We start from the raw sequence: 23,930 nt of genomic DNA on the forward strand, positions 1-23,930 counted from the left end.
GACGGTTCTCCAGTTACGTTACTAGGCGGACCGTTTAAGTACTTTTTGTTACCACGACTTCAAGCCGGTACCATAATTGACCGTAGGTTTCGTTCGCCGACTGCGGAGACATCGCAGAGAGAAAAAAAGGACGTACGAGTGAGAGCGAGAGGGAAAGAGTCGAGCGGTGAGTCGATGGGTCATGGAGAATAAGATAAAGAGAGAGAGGAACAAAGAGAAGCAGAGAGCTAAGAGACTTCAGAAGGTAGCACCAACACACCTTCCGTAGTCGTTAACCCTTTTTTCTCACAGTGGATCGTATCCTGGCAAGTGGGTACGGGAAAATATAACTGCGGAAGTTGGACAAAAAATATATATATATATAATGACGTGGTATACAGGTCCTTTCACCCAGGGCTACCGCCGAGTACGGACGATTGCTGAATGCGTCTGTGATTAACGTCTGCTGGATCCAATCAGTTAAAATAACAACTGGGGAATTTCTGGCGGATCCAATTTTCAAAATAACTATTCACACTCGTACTAAGCATCGGTATTTACGTTGTGTGAGCGGATCGATGATTTCGTGAGTCTTTTCACTGGTTATCTCTTAATGGACCACAGCACGATCACGTATCGTGGATTAAGGCTATGAGAAAGAAGTATGAAATGATGGAGGTCAGGTGGTATTTTTTTTTTCTTTTTTTTTCATATGGATGAGAATTCGTTCACGCTCTTAGTACCCAGCTTGAACATCACTAAATTATTTGCCATTTCTCATTAAAGATTCCCCGCTGTGATTGCCACACGTCACGCGTAATCATCCTGTAGGATTTCTGTAGCCCCGGGTGGTTTATGTGTTCACGTATGGATATTGCGTATGAATCAGTCGGACGGATCGATAGGAATTGAGTTAAAAAGTCTTTGAAATTTAAGGATCGTTTCCGTGTCTCTGTTTATACCCTTTTCATGTTTTCTATCTTACTGTTCCGGCGACTGCCGGGATATAGGAATTGTAGGCTAGGTTCAATCCAGTCGCGAATTGGAAACGGCTAGTAGCCAATCACATCGATATATCAGTGTATCCGTTTCCGGCTGTCGAACTGCCACTGCTACCAGTTCCCAGTGGCTGGAGAGACAGTGCTGTAGCCTTCTGGTAGTAATGGCGAGGAACAGCCCAGTTAGATTAGAGCGAACGTGTGTGTCGGGCTTGTTCGGTGAAAGATAACTCAGCTGCAGACGTTATCGGGGCGGTGTTAGCCATGGGGAGGATTCCGGCTTATCAGCGGTATGGATATAGGAAATTGTGGGGTGAAAGAGATGATCCACGGTGTTTGAGATATCTACTAGGTGATATTTGAGAAAACTTGTACAGATCTGCTCGAGTCTCTAAATTAGGTTAGGTCATCTGTAAAATTGAGAAAACGGTGTTGATCTTCAATTAATTTGAAAATTAATGAAAATATTTAATTTTGAAATTCTTCTCATAATTCGTGTCTCTTTGTGTTTCAGGTGTAATTGGCAGGAAGTGAGGTTTCCCAGGAGGACCTCAGCATACCGGAGAGTCTCTTCCTTGCGAAGGACCTGGAAGAGGGCTTGGCAACCCTGGCTGGAAGTTTGGCGGGGGTCGCAGCATCCTGGAAAGATCAACGATGAGCTAGCAAGATGGCGTGGTTAGGGCAGCATGTGCTGCTTGCTTGGCCATGGCTGTGGCTGTGGTTTCTCGCAGCCACGGCGGGCATCCCGTCCTACGGCGCTTCCGTCTCCAGCCCGGGACCAGGAACCGGACCGACGGAAGCTTCATCGTCGCAGGAGTTCCGGTTCACACGGTCTCTGTACAATGTTTCCATACCGGAGAACTCCATAGGTAAGACGTTCGTAGTGCCCGAGGAGAAGATGGGCATAAGGCTAGGACCGGCGGACCCCGACGTCGAGGTGAAGTTCAAGATAATGGGCGGTGACAGGGAGAAATTCTTCAAAGCCGAAGAAAGGACCGTGGGTGACTTTTGCTTTCTTTTGATACGGACTCGTTCGGGCAACGTGGACGTGCTAAATCGTGAGCGTAAGGAACGTTACGTGCTGGAAGTGCGGGGGACGTCGACGAGGCGCGACGGGAAGAGCAAGCTCATCATCCTCGAGGCTGATACCACGGTGGTGGTTACGGTACTGGACACTAACGACCTGAACCCTCTCTTTTACCCGACGGAGTACGAGGAGACCGTCACGGAGGATACGCCGCTTCACAGGAGCATCCTCAAGGTCATGGCCGAAGACGCTGACCTGGGTAGGAACGGGGAGATTTATTACAGCTTCGCCGAGGAGACGGAACAGTTCTCCGTGCATCCGGTCAGTGGCGTCATCACCCTGACCAGGCCGCTGAGGTACTCCGAGAGGGCGATACACGAGCTGGTGGTCCTGGCCAAGGACAGGGGCGCTCTCTTCAGGAACGTGGGTTCATCCCGTGCCAGCACGGCCAGGGTGACGATCAAAGTGCGCCAGGTCAATCTTCACGCTCCTGAGATCTACGTGCGCCACCTGCCGGACATCCTGGAGCACTCGAACGCTGACATCTACGCTATAGTCCAGGTGGTAGACCATGACGAGGGTGTGCACGGGGAGATCGCCAGTCTGGAGATCATCGGCGGCGACCCGGATGGGCACTTCAGGGTGCGGCCTGCTAAGGATACCGGTGGCAAACCTGACGAGTACAACATCGAGGTTCTCCACCTGCTCGACAGAGAGACTACGCCCCTGGGCTACAACCTCACGTTACGTGCCGTTGACCGGGGTGTACCCCAGCGATTTAGCTACAAATCCGTCCCGGTTCATCTGGCTGATCTCAACGACAACGCTCCGGTGTTCAACCGCGAGATCTATGAGGTCAAGGTGCCCGAAACGGCACCTGTCAATACAGCAGTGATAAGGCTGAAGGTCACCGACGCGGACGAGGGTAAAAACGCTTTGGTCTTCCTCGAGATCGTCGGCGGAAACGAAGGCGGTGAATTCTACGTGAACGCTGATACCGGGATGCTGTACACTGCGGTACCATTGGATGCTGAGAAGAAAGCGTTCTATACCTTGACGGTATCAGCTGTAGACCAGGGTAACACTGGTACCAGGAAGCAATCATCGGCCAAGGTCAAGATCAACGTGGTGGATACGAACGACAACGATCCCATCTTCGAGAAGTCGGAGATGCTGGTCTGGATAGATGAAAATGAACCGGGTGGTACCTCGGTGGTGAAGGTGACGGCTAAGGACAAGGACTCTGGTGAAAATGCGTACATAACCTACAGCATTGACAATATCAAAAAAGTGCCCTTCGACATCGATCACTTTTCCGGTATCGTACGTACCAAACAGGTCCTGGACTACGAGACCATGAAGAGGGAGTACTTGCTCCACGTGAGGGCCAGCGACTGGGGTCTTCCTTATCGTAGACAAACCGAAATGCAGTTGAGGATCAGATTAAGGGACGTAAACGACAATCGACCCCAGTTCGAGAAGATCGATTGTTCCGGTCACGTGCCGCGTTATCTGCCTATAGGATCGGAGATCATCACGGTATCAGCCATTGATTTCGATGCTGGAAATATCATAAGCTACAGGCTCGTATCCGGAAACGAAGACGGCTGCTTCTCTCTAGACTCTACCAGTGGGGTCTTATCGGTAGCCTGTGACCTGATGGACGTCAAGGTAGCCGAACGCGAAGTCAACATCACTGCCACGGACGGTACCCACTTCGCAGACGTAACCAGGGTCCACGTTCATCTGGTTAATGCCAAGAGAAATCTTGGTTCACAAGCCAGGATACTCACGGACGAGAGTGGGGCCTTTGAGTGCCGCGATACGGGCGTGGCCCGACGCCTCACTGAGGCGATAGCATCCGCTGAGAAAAATAACATGCCTGGGCGCGATGATGAATACACGATGATGCCAAGTCGGTACGGGGAGAACGTGCACGCCCCGGAATTTCTGGACTTTCCCAATGAAATAAAAGTCAACGAGTCGATACCCCTAGGTACAATTTTGGTCAGGCTACGCGCCCGGGATCGTGATCTCGGTTACAACGGGAAACTAGTTTTTGGAATATCTGCCGGAGATCGTGACTCCGTCTTCGGACTGGATCCAGACACTGGGGACTTGAGTATCATTGGGTACCTGGACAGAGAACGGGAGAACGAGTATTTCCTGAACGTAAGTGTTTACGATCTTGGAAAGCCACAAAAGTCAGCATCCAGGATCGTGCCTATCACGGTCCTGGACGTCAACGACAACGCACCGAAATTCGAAAAGTCACTGGCTAGTTTCAAAGTTTCGGAAAATGCACTCAACGGCACCAGCATCTTCCGGGCCAACGCGTCTGACGCTGACCTGGGTGAGAATGCCAGGATCACCTATCTCCTAGCCACGGAGACCAAGGACTTCAGGGTGGACCCTGTGACTGGAGTGCTCAGTGTGTTTGGGAAGCTGGACAGAGAGAGACAGGAAGTGTACGAACTGAAGATCAGGGCACGGGATAACGGTGGTAAGGGCACCGATGCACCTCCGTTGCACTCTGATGCACTTGTCAGAGTGACTGTTGACGATGTCAATGACAACGCACCGACCTTTGCTCTACCCAGCTACACGGTCAAGATCCGGGAGGACATACCGGTCTGGAGCGTCGTCGCCGTAGTCAGTGCTACCGATCCGGATGATGGACCAGGTGGTGACGTCGAGTACTTCCTGTCCGATGACGTCGAAAACGAAGGATTTTTCAAAGTCGACAAGGTCTCGGGAACCATTCGGACTACCCAGGAACTGGACTTCGAGGAACGTCAAGTTCACACCCTGACCATCCTCGCGGTTGATCGCGGTGACCCCCCCTTGTCCTCGGAGACGATGGTCGTGGTCGAGGTCGTCGACGTCAACGAGAATCTCCACGCCCCAGTGTTTGACGATTTTGTGATATCTGCAAGTGTCTTCGAGAATCAGCCGATCGGTACCCTGGTGACGACCGTACGAGCTAAGGACGCGGATCTACCCGGTGGAGACTCCAGGGTCGGCTACAGCATCCGGGGCGGTGACGGCTTGGGATTCTTCTCGATCGACGATGAAGGTAGGACACCATACTTTTTTTCACTATTTTTTTTTATCCTTGGTTCAACCTGGCGGATGATCCAGGTCGATGATCTCGATGACGTCTATTTATCCCAACGATTTCTTCGATGACGGAATGACCACCTATTCATTATCCTTATGAACTTGTCGTGGACGAAGAGGAAGTCCAGTTCGATTCAGCCGAAGAGATCGGAATTCATATCCATAAAGCAATAAATCGACTCTAGTCAATTAAGCTTGATATTCCATGGCGGTTCGACTGTCTCGACCGTAATAAAATGACCGTAGCTTCCAGGCCTTCTGGAGTGACGAGTCACCGGCCCAGCCCTAGACCCTCTTCGTAACCCGTCAGGACCCAGCTTCCGTGAAGCATCGCATCCGATGCACTCTGTTATCTCAGAACCCGGACGCCTGGCTGTTTTATTGGAGTCTGCGAAGTCCTTCGGTCCGTTGCATTTCCGACAAGTCGGAATACCGAACTAACCTTAACGTCTTCCGTTATGGGATATACCAGTGGATGCATTTTCTTAGTCAGAGTTATTTCAAAGCAGTGACGTCACTCTGCTGCACTTACACCCGTACTGGTTTAATGCTTCTCAATAAATGCATCGCTGAGAGTCCTGGGTTATTCCCGTCAAATCTCCTTACTCATCTCGTAACCGTAAATTTATTTGAGACCCTCGGCTCGTCTCCCGGTGCATCCAGGGTTACCCGTGCAACGTAACTTTTCTAATTGCATCGCTCCCTCGACTGTCTATATTTTACATCCCCGACACGGTCAATTAGCCAGGCCGCTCGTTCGACTCGATAAAAATAGGGTAACGACCGTAGAACGTATCTGCAGGCTGCTTGCAATTTTCGATTGATTGTTGCGCTTGGTTTATTCGCTTGAACAATTTTATGCACTTCTGTATGCACTTCTCGTAGACACCCCGTCCGTTCGTCCTTGTCATCCTCTTTGCATCGCGTTTCATCCCGGAGGTATTCATTTCGCATTACTTATTACAGACCCTCTTCGCTTCTGGATTTTACGTCCTTTACCCCCGATGCACTTTAATGCAACTCGTTACGCGGTGCACGGAAAGTGCATGCGGAGTGCGTCACGTTAAAATTACCAAGCCCAAGAGTTAACCGCTTTACGTGCGCTATTTATCGTGCATCCTGCGTATAGGTGCATTTTGCAACGATTGTCGGTTTACACCCCGTTAACTGCTTTCCGCGCGAAATGCACTTCGTTAGTCGGTGCATTATTTAATTTGTTATCAATCATCGATCTTTTTTATCTCCCTTTAACGTTAACGCTATTTCACCATTCCTATTTTCCCACTTAACGATCCATCGAATCGCGTCTGATTTTTTTTTGACTGATTTACAATAATTTCCTCGAATGCACTATATACGAGCTCGGTGCAGTTGCCTTCCGTTGCACTTTGGAAAATATTTCCCGTTGTCATCGTTGCATTAGTGCATCTCTTATACGACCCGTCGATGCACTCCGAATGCACTTGCATTATATACGGCTACCGGTGAATCCAGTTTCTCAAACCCGGTCATTATGTGTCCGCTGCTATTAAATTAAAAGTTAATAAACCTAATTGTATTGCGGGACCCCGAAAACCTTTTACGACCTTATATTAAATTTCTCTTTGCGGCCTTTCGTCGGACGCTACAAGAAATCCGCGTGTCATTCCGTTTAATGGCTAATACCACATGCGCGCATCAGTTACGCTGTCTTGTATTGTGACACGTTCATGATAGTTATTTCATTCATTGTACGGGAATCGCGGAAATATATCATTGTAATAATGATAATGATGATGGTAAGAACAGTTATAATAATAGCCACGCGGTTGCACCGTAATCCCATCTGGAAATTTCATTGGATTCGCAGACCTTTCAGGGGGCTGTCGATTCTTTACGTTTTTTCTTTATTTATTTATTTTTTTCTTTCTTTCTTTTTTTATTCGACAAAAACCTACAAGGTAATCGTGAAACATATTATTCGATCTGTCACCCGCCTTAAAATGGCTTTGAGGTATTTTAAACCTGTTTTCAATGTATTACGGAAGTTACGGCGTTCGTGCCGGCTATAGCTGGCCTGAATATAGATCTTGTGAAATGGGAAAGAATGCGAGGAAATAGGAGAACAGAAAATATTACATCGATCCAGTGCCATGCATATTCAAGTGTGCATTAATATTCATATGTCATCCGTGTGTTGTTTTCCTGTTGATATAAATACGACGGTCTTTGTTATGACTGTACCTGCTTAATTCAGTCGATAAAGGGTCTGATAATATTTTGAGGTATTTTCCTAGTTCTTAGCTATTCGGATGGAAGGGTTGGATTTCGTGGTTGCTGGGTTAATTTTTTAGGATATTTTTTATCGATGATAATTTTTTGTTTACCTAATCGGACGAAAATTTATGTAATTTATTTATTTATTTTTTTTTTAAATTATTTATTTATTGTTATCGATTTGTGGTCTTAGCTCGTTTGTTCCTTATTCGACGTCAGCCTCGCCCATCGAATCAATCGCCGTTAATAAAATCCACGATAAAGTTCTTGACCTTATCTATTTCGATGACCCTGTCAGATCGATGTGAAGTGCTGACTTACGAAAATTGATCGACAGCACGAAATCCATTTGCCACTAATTGTCAGGTCGTCCCACATCGCAGACTCCGAGGATACGTGAACAGTTCAAGCTGTACTTGCGTAACTAAGGTCTTAGCCAGTTCTATTGTCAATAGAAGTTCTCTTAATCGTTCATCTTTGTCATATCTTAGCAGTGAATTCATAGTGACGAACAAGAATATCATTGCGCAAAGTAAAATACCGCCTAGTAAAGAAATTATTGTAATTGCAACTATGGCATAAGATCACTGATTTCTCAAGCCGTCGGTCCAGTTGGCTGAACATCGAAGTATCAATTCCTTTTAAAAGGCCATCGGACAAAAACCCCCTTTTATCTTATTACCCCGGAACATCGAAACAGCCCATAGAAATCCATTAAGGGGAAATTAATTAATCTTAAGAGGATTGTTCGTTACCTCCAGATAATTCCAATCGATGAGGCTGTTCAGAAAACTGTGTGAAATTAAACCAAAAAAAATTTGAAACTTTTTGAAGATTATTCCATTTTTTATCTCACCAGCCTCTTCCATGGACCATTTTGATCTCTGGGAATTAATAGAGATCGAATGGGCAGGGTTATCTTCGGGTGGTCCAGTGGTACTTAATAAACGTGTATATATATGTATATTGAGAGTTGATGGCGACACGGTAAGTATCCGATAAGAAGTTGACACGTCACAGGGCAAATAAGCATTAAAGATACATTAACGTATATCGCACCTTCATTGTCACCATTGAAACAAGTACCGAGGAAAGGGTTAAAAAGTGGCTATTCTTGAAAGTACGTGAGATCCATTAGACGAAGAATTTCTGGTATTTCCAAAGACAAGAGGCGGCGTCTCTTGAGCGTCACGAGAACTAACGAAGATAGCCGAGTGGTCCCGAGTGATTTGTAAGGGAGCAGGGAAAGGCTCAAGGTCAATACGAGACACTGCGAATTCCAAAGTAATTCAATTCCCAATAGTACGAAATCCTTTGTCAAGAAAATTATGCTTGACTTTCACCAGCCTTGGAAAACTCGAATTTTACGAAAATCTATAAACCCCAATTACACCGAACCCAATCTCAATTTCTCCAAAAACTTAAATTTCTTCGCTCGATCCTAATAAAAACTTACGAATCTCACAACGAAACATTTTCTTCGAGTTGGTTTTTATTTTGCCAAAAAAAAAAAAAAAAAGCAACGTATCGATAACAAGCACCCTTAAGTTTTCATTAGAACGAAAAAATTTTATTGTATCCTTGTCCGTGTTTCTTGAGGGTTACTCCACCCTGTTTTTTTCTTTCTAAGGATATCACGATCCTCCACTTTGGTAATAACCCACCCCGGTCCACCCTTACTCGTATACCTATATCTATGCCCAATCCAGTAGTCTATTGAAGATGGGACATAAAGCCCTCGACCCACCTGAAAGCTAAGTAAATTTGTTGGAACAATCATTTTCGCATGCGACCATTTTTTTTTTGCGTGACTCCTTAAGGGTCTATTATCAAGGGTAGTTAAGTATAGATAGGCGAGGGGGTTGTGCAGTACGTGCCAGGAATTTTGTAATGAAACCAAGGGTGACACACTTAGGGGTGGGTTTTCTATGGGAAGATGAAGAGAAGACTTCATCGAGTGAGATTGGTGAGAAATTGGTACCAGCAAGAATTTTCTTTCTGCAAAAATCGTTCAGACGTTAGACTAATGGCTTATCGGCTTTTTTTTTTAACTCAGCGAATATAAATCTCGACAGCTACCGAGCGCCGACTATAGCTCTACGTATAGCGTAATTCCGACGCGCTATAATTATAAACTCATTTAGTGGTCGATCTCGTAAACGTTATTTCGACACGATGGGCCTCAGGCGTGGTCGCGCAGGCATATATATATATATATATATATATATATTCCAATACTGGTACAACAAAAGTATGCAGCATCCTACTAGCAAGATAATAATTCCTTTATTTTCAATACTTTCCCCAAATTGTTAATGGGTACTTGTTACAGTGAGATATATATACTATAATACACTCTATACGTACTTCGTATACTCGTTAAATAAGTCTTTTATAACGAATAGGATATATAAGCTCTTTTTGCCAGAACGACTACTCGTTTCATTTGGCTTTTAGCGACAGTCACGCTCGAGGAACGCATGGAGTAAGACGTGGGGGAGAATTTTTCTGGTCCAGCATTATTATTATTTTTTTTTTTTGGTTTATTTTATCTGGCAGAAGATTTTCGTTTATGAAATTAGTTATCTTGGGCGTGGAAAGATATAAATAAATAAAAAGGGTTGTGAGTGGGATGGGTCCTCCACGTGCGCGCCACTTGGATATTTGGAATTTTAGGGTTATGAATTGAAATGAAATGTAATCACTTTCCCTTCTCGTATTTGTATTACCGTATTAAAACTCGTGACTATTGCGTTCCGTGGATTCCTCGATTTTCGTGGAATTTGTAAAATTGAACGAGTAAGCAAATACGTCGCGTATATGAAGCTGCGTTTAAACATTATGGCGAAATTAACAGAGGGTCGCACCTCGCCACTAACGAACCGTCGGGAAAACGGGGTTTGCCGACCACTCGCCAACGTGTGTGTCATGTTTGCATGGTCACTCGGCAATTACGGAAATATTTGCGCACTTTAAGGGAAACAAAAAAAAGGCGAGGGTTAAAAAAAAAGTTGTAGTCGCTGCGCTCGCGAGGGTGGGCGGAAAGGGGGGGGTGCTTAATATTGGTGGAAAACCGTAATTAGCATATACTCACATACTCAAGCTTTTTAATCTCGCGAATAACTACGTGCGGCTTTGAATGGGTCTTTTTTTTGTATATATTGTGTATACTTCTATTTGATTTTAATTAATCTTTATTATTACGTCACTCTGCTTAGATTTTGTCTTCCCCTACGATCTCGCTGATTCTCTTGACGATCGAGGTGATTTTGAAAAAATTTCTTCAGCACGAAGTAACGTCGACGCGTTTCGTAAAAATTTTCGAAATTTCAAGTAAATCCTTATTTATGTAATTTTCACGCGAACGCCGCCGAATTTCAGAGAGCATGGGATACGCAATCGTGGCAGTCAATTTACTTTCTCGGATGTTCCTCCTCGATATTAACGTATTCCAAGAGAGCTGGGATTCCGGGCATAAATTGTATTAGAAAAGAATTCGATTCCTGTCCAGTCCAGGATCCTAGTAACGGTGTTATACAAAAGAAAAAAAAAGTCTATCCACGCGGGCTCAGTTATATCCGAAATTTATCCTAAATTCATTATACGAAATATTTTTCTTATTTTTTTTTTTTTCAAAAACAGCTACCAGTATTGAATAACTGAAAATCGTCTCTTTCGATCCTCTCATAAAGAAATTTAGTGAAATTAAATAAATGGCCTTTAAAATGAAAAAGTGCTGGTTCCAAAAAAAAAAAAAAAATTATTTACCAAATTCAACGAATTAAAAAATCCAAAATATCACAACTGTACCCGTTCGCGTCGTTCACCATCCTCACAGTAGTTTATTACGCGGTTTCCTATTATCTACCTAAATTATTCGTAAATTTTAAATTTTTCAGTAGTACCAACAGCAACGTCAAACATTTCACTTAGCATTCAATTACGAGTCACGTAACGCGCCACTGGTTTCCTCCAGGAATTGTTGTCCTCGTAAAAGCCAGACTTGTCCATAGGACCAGGTCCACCACGTGCAGAGGATCATCGAGGTCGTTGAAAAAAAAAAAAAAAGAAAAACGACATAGAGAGAGAAGTGGTACAGCCTAACGTGAATGGAAGGTAGTAACCGTAGACTGGTGTTAAATATGAGTAAAAAGAAGAATAGTAACACACATGACGTCATACTCATTACTTACCAGTGATAATAGGAAAATAGGACAACCGACAAAGGGCACTGTGCATATTATCACGTCTTAGGGCAATATTATTATTTTTTTTTTTTTTTTTTTTTTTTTTTTTTTTTTTTTTTTTTTTTTTTTTTTTTTTTCAAGCCTCCATCCGCAAAGACCCTATTCTCATCTCTGTCCTCATAATTGTCACCATCCGAGAAAACTATCTGTATATTACAACTGGCTTTGTCTCGGGAGGATAGAAGACACGAGTCACGGGGGTAAGGTAGCAGCCGCCCTTACGAGAGTACATTAAGGAAATGCCTGTAAAAGGGACATGGGACAATGCACAGTAATTATGAGTCTGTTGTCTCTTGTTTGTCACGTGGTATGTGCACGTACTTCGCATAAGGTACGAGGCAACCCTTGGTAATGGGAAATACATAAACTGGGCTTTGTATGGTCTACGTGTATATAGGGTGAATTAGAACCGTTCACGGTGAAAATGTCTAGATGCTTCTAGAAGGTTCTTTATATGAAATTTCGATGTTTCTCTTTAGCACCCTCTTGTCCCACAGTATAAGTGTGTAAATCGTGACAGTTGCTCTATATGGTAAACAGAGGTTGTTTGAATGGACAAAAGATACTTGGATACTCAAATTGAAGTATTTGCCGGAAGCAAAGACCGATCTAGATTTGAGTATACGTTCTGAGGTCATGAATATTTTTTGGACACCCTGTGTATCGCGTACCGATGAATACGCCTTAGGGGTTGTTACCTGGAATAGGATGGAAGTTAGGGGGAATAAGTATACGATGTAGCTTGATTGTAGAGAATCGACGGTAAGAGAGTAGAGCTGAAAGTGAAGGAAGAAGGAAGAAGGATGGAAGGATGGTCTCGGCTCGGTCATTGTCTCAAGTGTTTCTGAACTGTCTGTGCGTGTGCTGCTTTTTCCCCTGGCGCACCTCCTTGGTCCCTCGTATCGCGTGACGTCACTTCCGCCGCCCTCGCTCTCTTAATCTCTCACTCGCTCGCGGTCTCCGCCCTCCGCAGAAACCGGTACTCCTCGTTCGCAACTGCATTCGGTACCGCGTTCCTTGTGCCAGGCTGCATTAAACCGACTGTACAGGGCGTGGGCGGCGATTCAGGACTTGGGATTAGATTCCATTTAAAAATACATACCCATCCCTGTGTTCTCGAGATTTTTCTTGGCGCTCCTGTTCCTCTTGTTCCTCTTCCATTCTTTCGCGTCTTATTCGCTTTATTCTCCTCTTTTACCCTTTTCTCTCTTCACTCCCACGTATCCGAATACGGATTCGAAGTCGAAGCGCGATTCAATTTCAGGCTCGTGCATTGAAAATTAAGCTTGTTTATAATTAATGGTAATTAATTCAATTTTGCTGAAAGGGCTACCTTGCAATTGATTTCATAGGGGAATTTTTATTATTATTTGTACTCGCGTTGAAATTGGTAATTGAACTTTTTTTTTTATTCAGACTTTGACATTTAGTCAATTCCCTTTTTAGGGGTAGTTTTTAGTCGACAGTTGTAAGCGTGCGATTAGTTGGAAAATCAATTAACCCAAATTCGTTAGAGCGTACTTAAACACTTGCCGCTGCTGGGTAGGTTAAGCTGTACAGCGTATAGCGTGGCTAATGACTAAAGGCTGATTTACGAACCAACGACCTTATGACGTAATCTGTTATCAGTGAGCTTAAAAGTCTTGCCGGTTATCATTGTTTCCATAGGTTCGACGGGAACAATCGAAGTGGCTCTCGTGATTGATTAAAAGAATGAAAACGAAGTTAATTGTCGTGTACAGTACCTTTCAAAAATACATAATAGCAGGTCGATAAGAAGTAACGGTCGTGCGAGTTAAATGAAGAGTGCTTAATTCCCCTTTGGGAATCAATTACGTAAATTGTTTCGGGAGAAAGGAAGTGCCTTTTGCTTGATTACCTAAAGATCAAAAAAAAAAATCAATTGGGGCCTCGCGAAGTTTCGCGTGAGCGTATTCATCATCTCGAGACCGTGCTCTGAAATTGAAAACGGCAGGTGCCTCGTATAATCTAAATTTGTTTCTCTTCCCATATCGTCTTATTATCTATTTTTGAAAAAAAAAAAAAAAAAACAAAAAAAAAATTATTTCTCCGCCGATTTTATCAGGCAACATTATCTGCGCAGCATCCGGATCTTTTTTCATCTCGATATTCAGATCGGATAAACCTCCGGTACCTATACGGCTTTGTACTTTATATACAGGACCCTGCCAGAGGCCTCCTTGGCAAAACGTCATGCAAGTGTACTAACGCGAGATAAACTGCACCGAATGGAAAATGCCTGCAGCGGAATGCAGTGACGAGAAAAAAACGCATGATGCATAACGGCCCATCAGTCCTCTGATGGATGATCCTGTAGCTGAACAAGTCTTGCACTCTCGAGATGCAACTGCATACACGTTACTACCCACTTGGTCCGCTGTTCACTTTTAGTTTTCTTCAGTTGGCTAACTTTCAGTTTCCTCAACTGCATACATCCTCGGCATGCATTGTTGCACCGAGTTGCATATTTCAAACTGATGCTATACTCTTTCCGTTGTAACTGCCTGTATTTTTTTTCTCATCGCTACAACATTTTTTTCCATTCTCCCACAACGTTACGTGCCTGTTGCACCCAGTGCATAATCCTGCACTATGCTGTAACTAATATTTTGAGTATGGTCATCCGAGACGTCTCTACCCATATCCGCTACACTTTCCGGAAGTGGCTACTTCCAGCTGCTGCACCCCTTGCTTTATTCTGCTCTACCACTACCCGGATCCTATGGCGGATCGGGTTCGTAGAACCGATCAAGGAACCGGTTTCGGTACGTATTCGTCCACGTGAACGCTGTGCGGCTTCAGCTTTCTTGCTCCTTGCTCGGAGCCCATGGCTGATGCATTTTGCTTTGAGCACCTAATGCTCCTGATAATTTCATCGGAGCAATGGAAACCGTGCTTAAGCTTACGAACGATATTCGAATAAAATTAATATTTTCGATAAAATTCATTTCCCCTTCTTTCATACAGTAAAACTTTATTACAAAAAATTAATATCAATTTTTTCATCTCCCCGAGGCATCTCCTATATCAGGGATAGGATATACCGAGTGTCGTAAAAAAAATTTGTCCCATAAATTGCGTAAACGTAACACTTGTACAGTTAAAAAAAAAATTTATCTAACGCTATCCTTATTTATTTCCCGTTTTCAAATTCCTCTCGGTAGATTCAGGAACATTAAGGAACGTTAGACGGATATTAAGGAATGTTAAATAAATCATATATCTCGGCAGACTTTCCCCTCCGTTTGATAACCATTTTAAAAAAATTTCATCGTTTCAGCGCACATAAAAGCGCGGGAGAAGTCGGTCTGTTCAAAAGTCTCAAACCACCAGTATATATATATATATATATATATCATCTGCAGATGATATCCCATTGCCGTGGCACATAAAAGCGCGGGAGAAGTCGGTCTGTTCAAAAGTCTCAAACCACCAGTATATATATATATATATATATCATCTGCAGATGATATCCCATTGCCGTGAAAGCCATTCGTTTCAATGCGTACATTCATACCGCATCTAAAAGCTTTGCATATCCACCGTTCTCTATCCCCTTTCCCAACCGCTGAAAGAGTTGACGTCGTGGTAGACGTCGCGACGCCGTCCCAGCCAATTCCAGCTTCTTATTCAAGGAAAAAGGTAAAAAGCTAATCGGCCAGCTGGTATCTTAGGTTCCCGTGAGTATACTTAATATATATATATATACATATATATATCTCCACTTATTAAATTTAATACTAAATTAAGAACTTGAGCTTTTTTCCTACTTGAGAAAACATCCATTTCGTAAAGTACCCAAGTACCCCCTTACTCCTTCCTCACCAATCATCTTCCATCCTCCCATCAGTCTCATGTGTCTACATTAAAACTCATCCACTAAAGCAGTAGAGGATCCGCCACCTGGTTGCTACCCCTTTAAGCCGACGTCCTTATAACCTATGAGGGTTAACTTAGACGTATGGTATATTTACTTAATCATATGTTTACATATGATACCACGGTCCATTTAAGCGTCTGATCCCACATGGGTACCTTAAACCTAAATCATCCTTTCATATGTGACGATCCATGTGGAATGCAAGCTTGAGGTTTTTTTTTAGAGTTTTACAAATTTTCAAAATTATTTACATCACTTTGATTATTATACTATCTTTTGGTATGACAGAGTAATACCGTAGTCCATAGTCATTGCTATGCCTATGGTATATTTATGATAGTTCTTTCAAGGATTTTATGGTGTATAGGTAATTCTGTAATTTATGGGGATTTTTAAGCAGGCTATCGCAATTCGTATGGTATTAAGGGTCGTTTCTAATGTCATTTGAAAAAAATGATAGTAAGTGGTAAAGGTGCCTGTAAGATGGGGTTTCGAATCTTCAATGGGCGATGACATTAGCATCGCCTGAAGGGATGAAGCGGAGGCTGGAGGCTTCAGGCTTCATGCTTCCCTGAAGCCTGCACGTACCTCCGGTCCTGCCTTCGCTTTAATATCGACCTACTCGACTTGCACTAGGCTGCCATTACGTCACTACTTGAACATCTCGCTACCTTCAATCTTGCTTCCTATTTCTGTTCCGATTTCAGCTTCACTTCGCAATTCCACTTGCTGGATGTTTCATCGAGCAGCTACATTTTGTAATTTAATATATGAGTAAAACAGTCATAAAATTTTTTTGATTTCTACTTTAGTCCTTGTAATTGAAATGGCGATAAATTTTTGTTTGAATAAATTTTTCAAAAAATGTACAAAATTATTTTTTTCAAAACACACATTTTCTTGTTATCGTCAATTTATCGTCGGTCTCAATCCAATATTAGCTTCCCGGCGACGCGAACGTCTGGACGTCCCGTTGGGAAAAACTATACAACGTTATTAGAACTCCGGAAGCTGCGCTGGCTCCCTGACACTTTAATGCCTTCGATCGACCATAACGACAAGCAGCGCTTGCCTCATTAATTAGTCAAATTCGATAGAGAACGCTTTAAAGCCCCGTTCGCCCAAATCCCATAGAACCACGTAAAGGCAAGGTCTCACGAGTTAAAAAAAATTGTCGTAACGATCAATTAACCCTAATTAACCTTAATAATTTTTAATAATCTGTACAAGCTGCGCAATTAAATCCGTAATAAAAATTTTCGAAATTTCAATTTAAAAAATTATACAGTATCCTCCCAATCGACGCTCGTCGTTACATTCGAATATTTCCCAAGTATCCGTACGTTCGTTAAATACGAAAACACGTTGCACCGTATACAACGTGCACGAAGCACATTAAAAATCAGTACGATAACTCATTGATAACTCTTCGATCGCTCGTACGAGCAAAGAGCGTCCGTTAGTGTCAATGGTTTTAGAGTCGCTCGTTATTATTAATTAGGATGGGCTCGAGCGCCGATAATAGGATTGCTATCGCGAACGCTGCCCGTTGTTATCGTCGCGTAATCAGGGCCGTGCACTATATGGGAGTACGTGCGAGCAAACGTATAGGTAACGTTGCACGTATACAGCTCTGGATTAATAAAATTGTTGCTCCGCTATTAACCATTGTAACATACCAATTACTGCTTCGGTTTAATTATGCAATCATTATCGGTCTTTGCGTCTATTTCTATAACCGTATCTGATAAATCGACTCTCCCTTCCCCTACCGCCCCTCTCTCTCTCCCCTACCACGTACGAATTCTTGATATTAAATTCCTCTCCATGCCCATGACTTTACCACGGGATGGATGAAGGACCCTTAAGACAGTGCTACTGGATTCTGGGAATATGGACCAGTGATACGAATATATCAGATGCTGCGTACCGATTCGCTCTCGATTTAATTTTAAGGGACGACTCCAGGGTAAGATTTATCGGCCGTAAGGATCTCGACCAATCAGAATTATTAGTTATCGAATTTCATTATTGCCAATCGACCGCTTTAAAGCAGTCTGTCTTGGGACACCGATCAAGGTGCTTCGAGATGGTTCGCGCTCCCGGGATATTTGTTGATAGTTTTTCTAGCCGCGTTTCATATACGGTATAGGACGTCCTCGTTTGTGTAATTTCCGCGTTGCTCTCGCGATATACAGAAAATTCTGTAGATTTTCTCCGTGTCTTTCGGAAGTGCAGTCTTGTGCTAAAGTGCAGTGCCCACGTGTCCCCTGGATGCAGTTGTCAGCGTTCGCCGATCAGCTGAACCAATTCCAGGCCATAAGGATCTCGATCAATCAGAATAATTAGTTATCGAATTTCATTATTGCCAATCGATCGCCTAAAAACAAACTGTCTTGGGACACCGATCAAGGTGATTCGAGATGGTTCGCGCTCCCGGGATATTTGTTGATAGTTTTTCTAGCCGCGTTTCATTTACGGTATAGGACGTCCTTGTTCTTGTAATTTCCGCGTTGCTCTCGCGATATACAGAAAATCCTATAGATTTTCTCCGTGTCTTTCGGAAGTGCAGTCTTGTGCTAAAGTGCAGTGCCCACGTGTCCCCTGGATGCAGTTCTCAGCGTTCGCCGATCACCTGAACCAATTCCGGTGAGGACTCCCAATTTATTAATTGGTGGAGGAATTTTATAGCTCCGGTTCGGGTCGCTACAGTATATGTATATATATTGGTCTGTGATCATATATACATATGACGTCATGTTACCCTCAGCTACCAGATATTCCTTTGATTTCTGATACTCTGTGTATCAGGCTTATATTATGTAATCCTGTGGCCAAAAATTTCTGCCACCACTTATTCGTTTCATAATTGATCTCACACACGCACCATACCGTTTACCTTTACATACTGCAGCGACGGGTGGGAGGGTGGGAGGAGGGCTGGCACGATCGCCTGTCGTGTACTTGCCTCGTTACTCCGTGTAATTACTGGATGAATTATTAATCGGATAATTCGTGGTTTTTACTCATACTATCGGGCCGACGGGACAGACGTTTTGATGCGTGTGTTACGTACTGTGATACGGGTTACGTATTCATCCGTTGTCGAAACATACACTGTATGCATGTATATTATATATATATATAGTCTATATTCCCATGGGGTTGATATGCACTGATGATATACGTAGCTGAATCCGAATGAAAATAGATAATTAGATTGCGTGATTAAAAAAAAATTTTTATCGTGAACACCTCAATGACATTTTTAGTATTTTTTTTTTTTAATCCAACGAACTGAAATAGGATAAATTTGTTGCACGATACGGGAAGCCAGTCTCGTGATAAGGGTTTGTCATCCGCTATAGCTAAATAACCAGAAAAGAGCGACTCTCCTTTTGGGATTACGTCGCAGGAAGGACGTCATTGAATGAGGTTGGTATCTACACCAAAGGTTTGGTTTCCGTTGAATGGTCTCTACGTGAGATAAAATCTCAATCTCTTGATAGAAATTCAATTAAGCTAAAATCTTTTCCTTGCCGAAGGTCCTCGAAATGAATTCGCTCGATATTCCTGTCATATAACGGTACATAGGGGTGTGTCCTACCCTGTAGACGAAACGTGTATACATATGGAGGACCATGTATCAATATGGTTTGGAAACGCATTTACTAATTAGCAGAGAAGATGCTGGGGTAGGTACAATGTTATTATTAGTCGGATCTTGTTTTTCACAGAAATTGGCGAGACGCCGTAAAATTGTAGGATAAACAAGATCGTAAAATATCTTTTTGCCAAATTTCCTTCGTCCAATTCTCAGCTCTCCCTCTGTTTTCTCCTTTATACTTGTATTTGATCGCGAGTGGAATCCCTGCTTGATATTCATTTAGACGGCAGTAAAGAAGGTCCGCCGTGTTATCACTCGATTAAAATAATTTTTAATGGAAATTAATGAAAATGAAATTACGATAAAATTTGTAAAGAGAAACACAATAATTATCTTGTTTAGGTAAATGAGTAATGACAATTCAAAGAGACTCGTATTGCTAGGTGGTATGTATACCGTGAACCGGAAGTGAGTAGGGGACAGTGCAATTATGTTTTTTAGTTTGTATAGGATTTGAAAAATTTTCATTTGCCGGCATTACGCCTGCATAGCCTCTGGGTGGATGCAAGTGCAACTGCAGTGGGATTTAGTGCTGGACTGCATCTGGCTGCACTTGCGTCCCGATGACGAATTGAATTGCACGGGAAGGAAGGTGGCGAGGGAAATGCAAGATGGGAGCGCGAGGGTGACGGGTATAGGTTTTAAGCGAGACAAGAAGTAGGAGCGTCCCTGTGCAAAAGACAAATGTGCATCCTGCGACTGTCGGTGCAACAACACGTCGTCGTCCTGACGCCGTGAAAAGAGTGCATTGCGATTCGCGGTCGTAAGGCCGCGTTCCATCGTGATTTACGAAGGCGAGGTGTACGCGGAAATGCACTGGACATCGGTGCACCATTGTGTTCCGCGTGCCGGTGCATTAGCCTTGCAATTTTAATGCAACGAGTACCCGCATCGTGGGCTAATGGACGCATCTGTAGGTCATAGAAAATCATCGACCCCTCGACTAGTCCTAGATGCTATGCACTTTTTTTTTTTTCATAATTTTAGGCTGTTATTAATAATTTTTTTCTTTTTCCTTTCAGGTAAGTTTTTACAGTCATCGATGGATGCAATTTTTATACTGACCTTTTTCCACGGTTGACACGTCCCTGTACCGTTCGGTGAGTAGTGAATTTTACTATATCTTCTGTCTCCGTTACTCTTGCTGTCAGTTACCGACTCTCTGTCTCTCTTTCTCTCTCTCTCGCCTCATACGATATGCACCGCTCTAACCCGACTTAACAAACTAATGGTAAATTGATGCAGCCAAACTTCCCGACTGCTAATGCAAATACTGGCTGGCTCTGTGTGCGCTTTCGCCCAGTTTCCTAAATTCACTCAGTATCCGGCAGACTTCGCGCTGAAAGTCATTGGTTGCAAGGTGGCGGAATTTCAATATAAATTGAAGTTGCATTTTGCGAAATTTTATTAGATAAGAATATTGATATTATCGGCAGAGTAATTTTTTTATGCTGTGATTAATATTTTCGAGTTTGATTTTTTTTTTTTTTTTTCCCGAACGATTTGTACATCCTTTATGGATCGTTACTATCGCCATATGCGAAACGAGTAGACTTTGTCGCAGCCACTGAAACGAATTAATGAAGCTAGGCGAACGATCATTCGTTTCGCGGTCCAATTACCAATGGGACGTAAGGTGGGCTGAAAATGGGGTGGAAAAGAAATGGCAAAAAAAAATACGACCCCCCCACTCTACCTGCCAATCCTGTACCAACCCACTGGCTGCTGGAGATCCATGCTCTCGTTCGGGCACAAATGACGTCATTATATAAGTACCACCCCTGCGGATCCCACAGGGGCTGGGATCGTAACCACCCCTCAATATACTTCCCTCGCGAGCAAAGCCAGCCTGTTTGTAAAATAATCTGGATTTTTTCGTCCGGAACGACGAGGCCCTTCTCCTCGACGTCTTTTGACTGGGAAATAATAGGGGTGGACTCCCTTCCATCTCCCTTGCGATAATAAAAACGCATCCCTATACTCTAAGACTGTTACGAGCAGTTTCCGTCCCTTTATAATCTCCCTCGAAATTTCTTGGCAATTTGTTGAAATTTTGCGGATCGTTTCGTTCTGGATCGGCCGACTAAATTAATTTAAATGATTCACACCGAAAAAAAAATATCCACCCTTAATTGCCGACTGATTTCCTCTTTTTTCTCTTTTTTCCGCTAATGACGTACTTAACTCTTTGTGAATCTAGGCTCTGTTTTCAATTTTTCTCTTTCTTTATCTTCTTATCTTGACTTTTCCAAAAGTAACCCAGCTCGCACTAGTTATTCCGGTTAATTCTCACAGAGCTGTTATGAAACCCCCTTCGGGCTAAAAAGTTTAGCATCCCTTCCTCTCTGGTGCTTCTACGGCAACTCATTAAAAAAGTTAAAGCGGCAAACACACTGACGAAACCAGAGGAAATGCTTACCGTCTCGTGATCACCGGAAGCTCACAGACCCTAATGCAGCTCTGAGGTCAGTTGCTCGGAAAAAATGTTTTTCAAGGAACATCATGTGACGAATTACCGACAGGTCATACCTGTTTCATGGTAATGAATCTAGGCAATAGATCGCACCAATATCGTTTCTCCCCCCCCTCCGTTCGCTGCGATTTCATCTTCATCGGAAGAAATCCTGGCTCGTCCCTTTTGACTAACAACCGTCTAAGGTGACACGTGTGTCAGTTCGACGAGCCAGGTATTTATCCAATCACACTTAGTTCAAATATCGTATATTAACATTTAATACAATCCTCGTGTATTAACTTATTACCAGGCAACAGGGCCCGGGAATTTGACGTTGCAACACAAAATAATTTACTAAAATATTGAAAAAACAAACAAGAGGAGAAACACGTAGGCAGTGAACACGTGTCTGAATCGACGACGCTCAAGCGCAAACCCGTATTTCTGAATAATCATTGACGAACGCCACGAGGGATCTGGGAACGAAAGGAAATCGAATTAAGATAAGAATTTATATAATATTTATTAGATGGCCAATTTTTGATTTGTTAATATAAGTGCAATATGTAAAAAAGAGTGAAGGAGAAGGAATGTGAATGGATGAGCTTTGTCGTTTTGTCGTACGTCGATCATTGCAAGATAATTCATGTAGAATAATGTATGGACTGATTTTCAAAAGTTTTTTGTTTTAAATACGATTTCGGCTTTCTCAACAAAATAAATTTTTGTTTGTTCCGAACACTTGAAAAAAGAATTCGTTACAATCATCGTTTTGCCAAATGGTAGTCGGAATTGCTAACGTCAAGTCCGGCGCGAAATTCGCTTGTTAATTACTTAGTACTGAAAAACCCGTACGCGCCGTTTGCGAAACTCGAGGTTCGCGTAATTTGCAACAAGGATTAAGAAATGAGGGGTGATTTTTTTTTTCCTTTTTCAGTAAAATGTTCAAATTAACAGGAATGTTTTTTCTTTTTACTTTGATCTGTTTAATTAACGCTACCGCAACGCACGCAAATGATTGTTTGCTGTTAATTATAAAATAACTTCGTTTACCTAATTTCCTCATTTTCTCACAATTTTCATTCTCGCTATCGCTCTGAAGTATTTTCGTACGCGCATCATCGATAACGTCTCATTCAATGAACTCTCGTCACGTACGAGGTCAACCACGGAGATAACCGTGAGCTCGAGATGAACGGGCAGAGGGGGAGAATCTCTACGGTTCATAGACTCGTACGCAATTCCAACCATTTGCCAGATGCATTCCTCCGAGAGGAGCGTTACCAGTGTCTGGACCAATGAACGCAATGGACGCGGCAGCGTGATTCTCAGCGATGGGATCATTAGATCAATGGACCAATCGAGTCACTGTATGAAAATTCAGCATCCGGAAAAATGTTCAGTCCTGTCATACTTTATCGCGATGTAAACCTATATTTACCTGTAAAAAGATAAGTTTTTAGTGTAAACCTTAAATTCCCTAGGATATCCAAGAAACGTTTAAATATTGACTTGGGCCAGTTTTTTTTTTTTTTTTTTTTTTTTTATAACAAAAATGACACACCCGGCATACTATTCGGTCTAGCAATGAGCCACGTAGAGGACGTAGAAAATTTTTGTTGGCTTTAGGCGAGGTACGGATTTCGCGTGGATTTCACGTATTTCGCTCGGCTATAGGGAAACTTGTAGAGAAGCTGTACGCGAATCGGGTACCACACTCTTTCGGAAGTATTTCCAACAATAGTTCGGAGCAAATCTAGATCTCTCTGTAGACGCTTCGCGAGATCTGACGGCTTCGGTTCAGATCCACTGATATCCATGGGATGACTATACAATTCACCGCGTCACGGCCAGCTACGTTAGGGCTCACCGAAAAGGATACACATTTTCGTCACCCTGGTTACATGCGAGTGGCATTCAATGCATATTTTCCATTTTCTGAATTATATTCGAAAAATGGGCATTCCACCAGAAACTGAATATATCACGGAAACATGACTTATGCAAATTTTTTTTAACATATTGGTCGCGCGAAATTGACCATCTTTCTTGGTGAAATTGCGGTGAAAAGGTCGAGTCAGTCAAACTTGACCCTTTTGATAAGATCGAAGGCCCTCGCACGATAATGTGCTTCAGAGAGAAAGAACGAGAGGGGGGCAAAGGGGGTTCTGCATTTTCATGCAAATAAATTTGTTTTGACCGTTTTTCCGCGGGTGAAAAGACGGCCCGAGCTGCCCTTTGAACCGTGAAACGAGCCCCGCCCAACTTCACCCCCCCCCC

At 43.1% G+C, this 23,930-nt stretch overlaps 1 protein-coding gene across 8 annotated transcripts in view; it reads left to right on the top strand.

The window, feature by feature from the left end:
- Nucleotides 1–23,930, top strand: part of LOC107263850 (fat-like cadherin-related tumor suppressor homolog) — a 217,462-nt gene that overhangs the window by 71,605 nt on the left and 121,927 nt on the right. For all 8 annotated transcript variants that reach the window (XM_025081169.1, XM_025081168.1, XM_015731491.2 and 5 more), the window contains one exon: nucleotides 1,492–5,080. In XM_025081169.1, coding sequence (XP_024936937.1) covers nucleotides 1,645–5,080 — 3,436 coding nt within the window. In that variant the 5' untranslated portion in view covers nucleotides 1,492–1,644. The remainder of the gene's footprint in view (nucleotides 1–1,491; nucleotides 5,081–23,930) is intronic.

The sequence above is a fragment of the Cephus cinctus genome, unplaced genomic scaffold (assembly GCF_000341935.2).
Source record: "Cephus cinctus unplaced genomic scaffold, Ccin1 Ccin1_scaffold0167, whole genome shotgun sequence".
In the NCBI taxonomy this organism is placed as follows: domain Eukaryota; kingdom Metazoa; phylum Arthropoda; class Insecta; order Hymenoptera; family Cephidae; genus Cephus; species Cephus cinctus.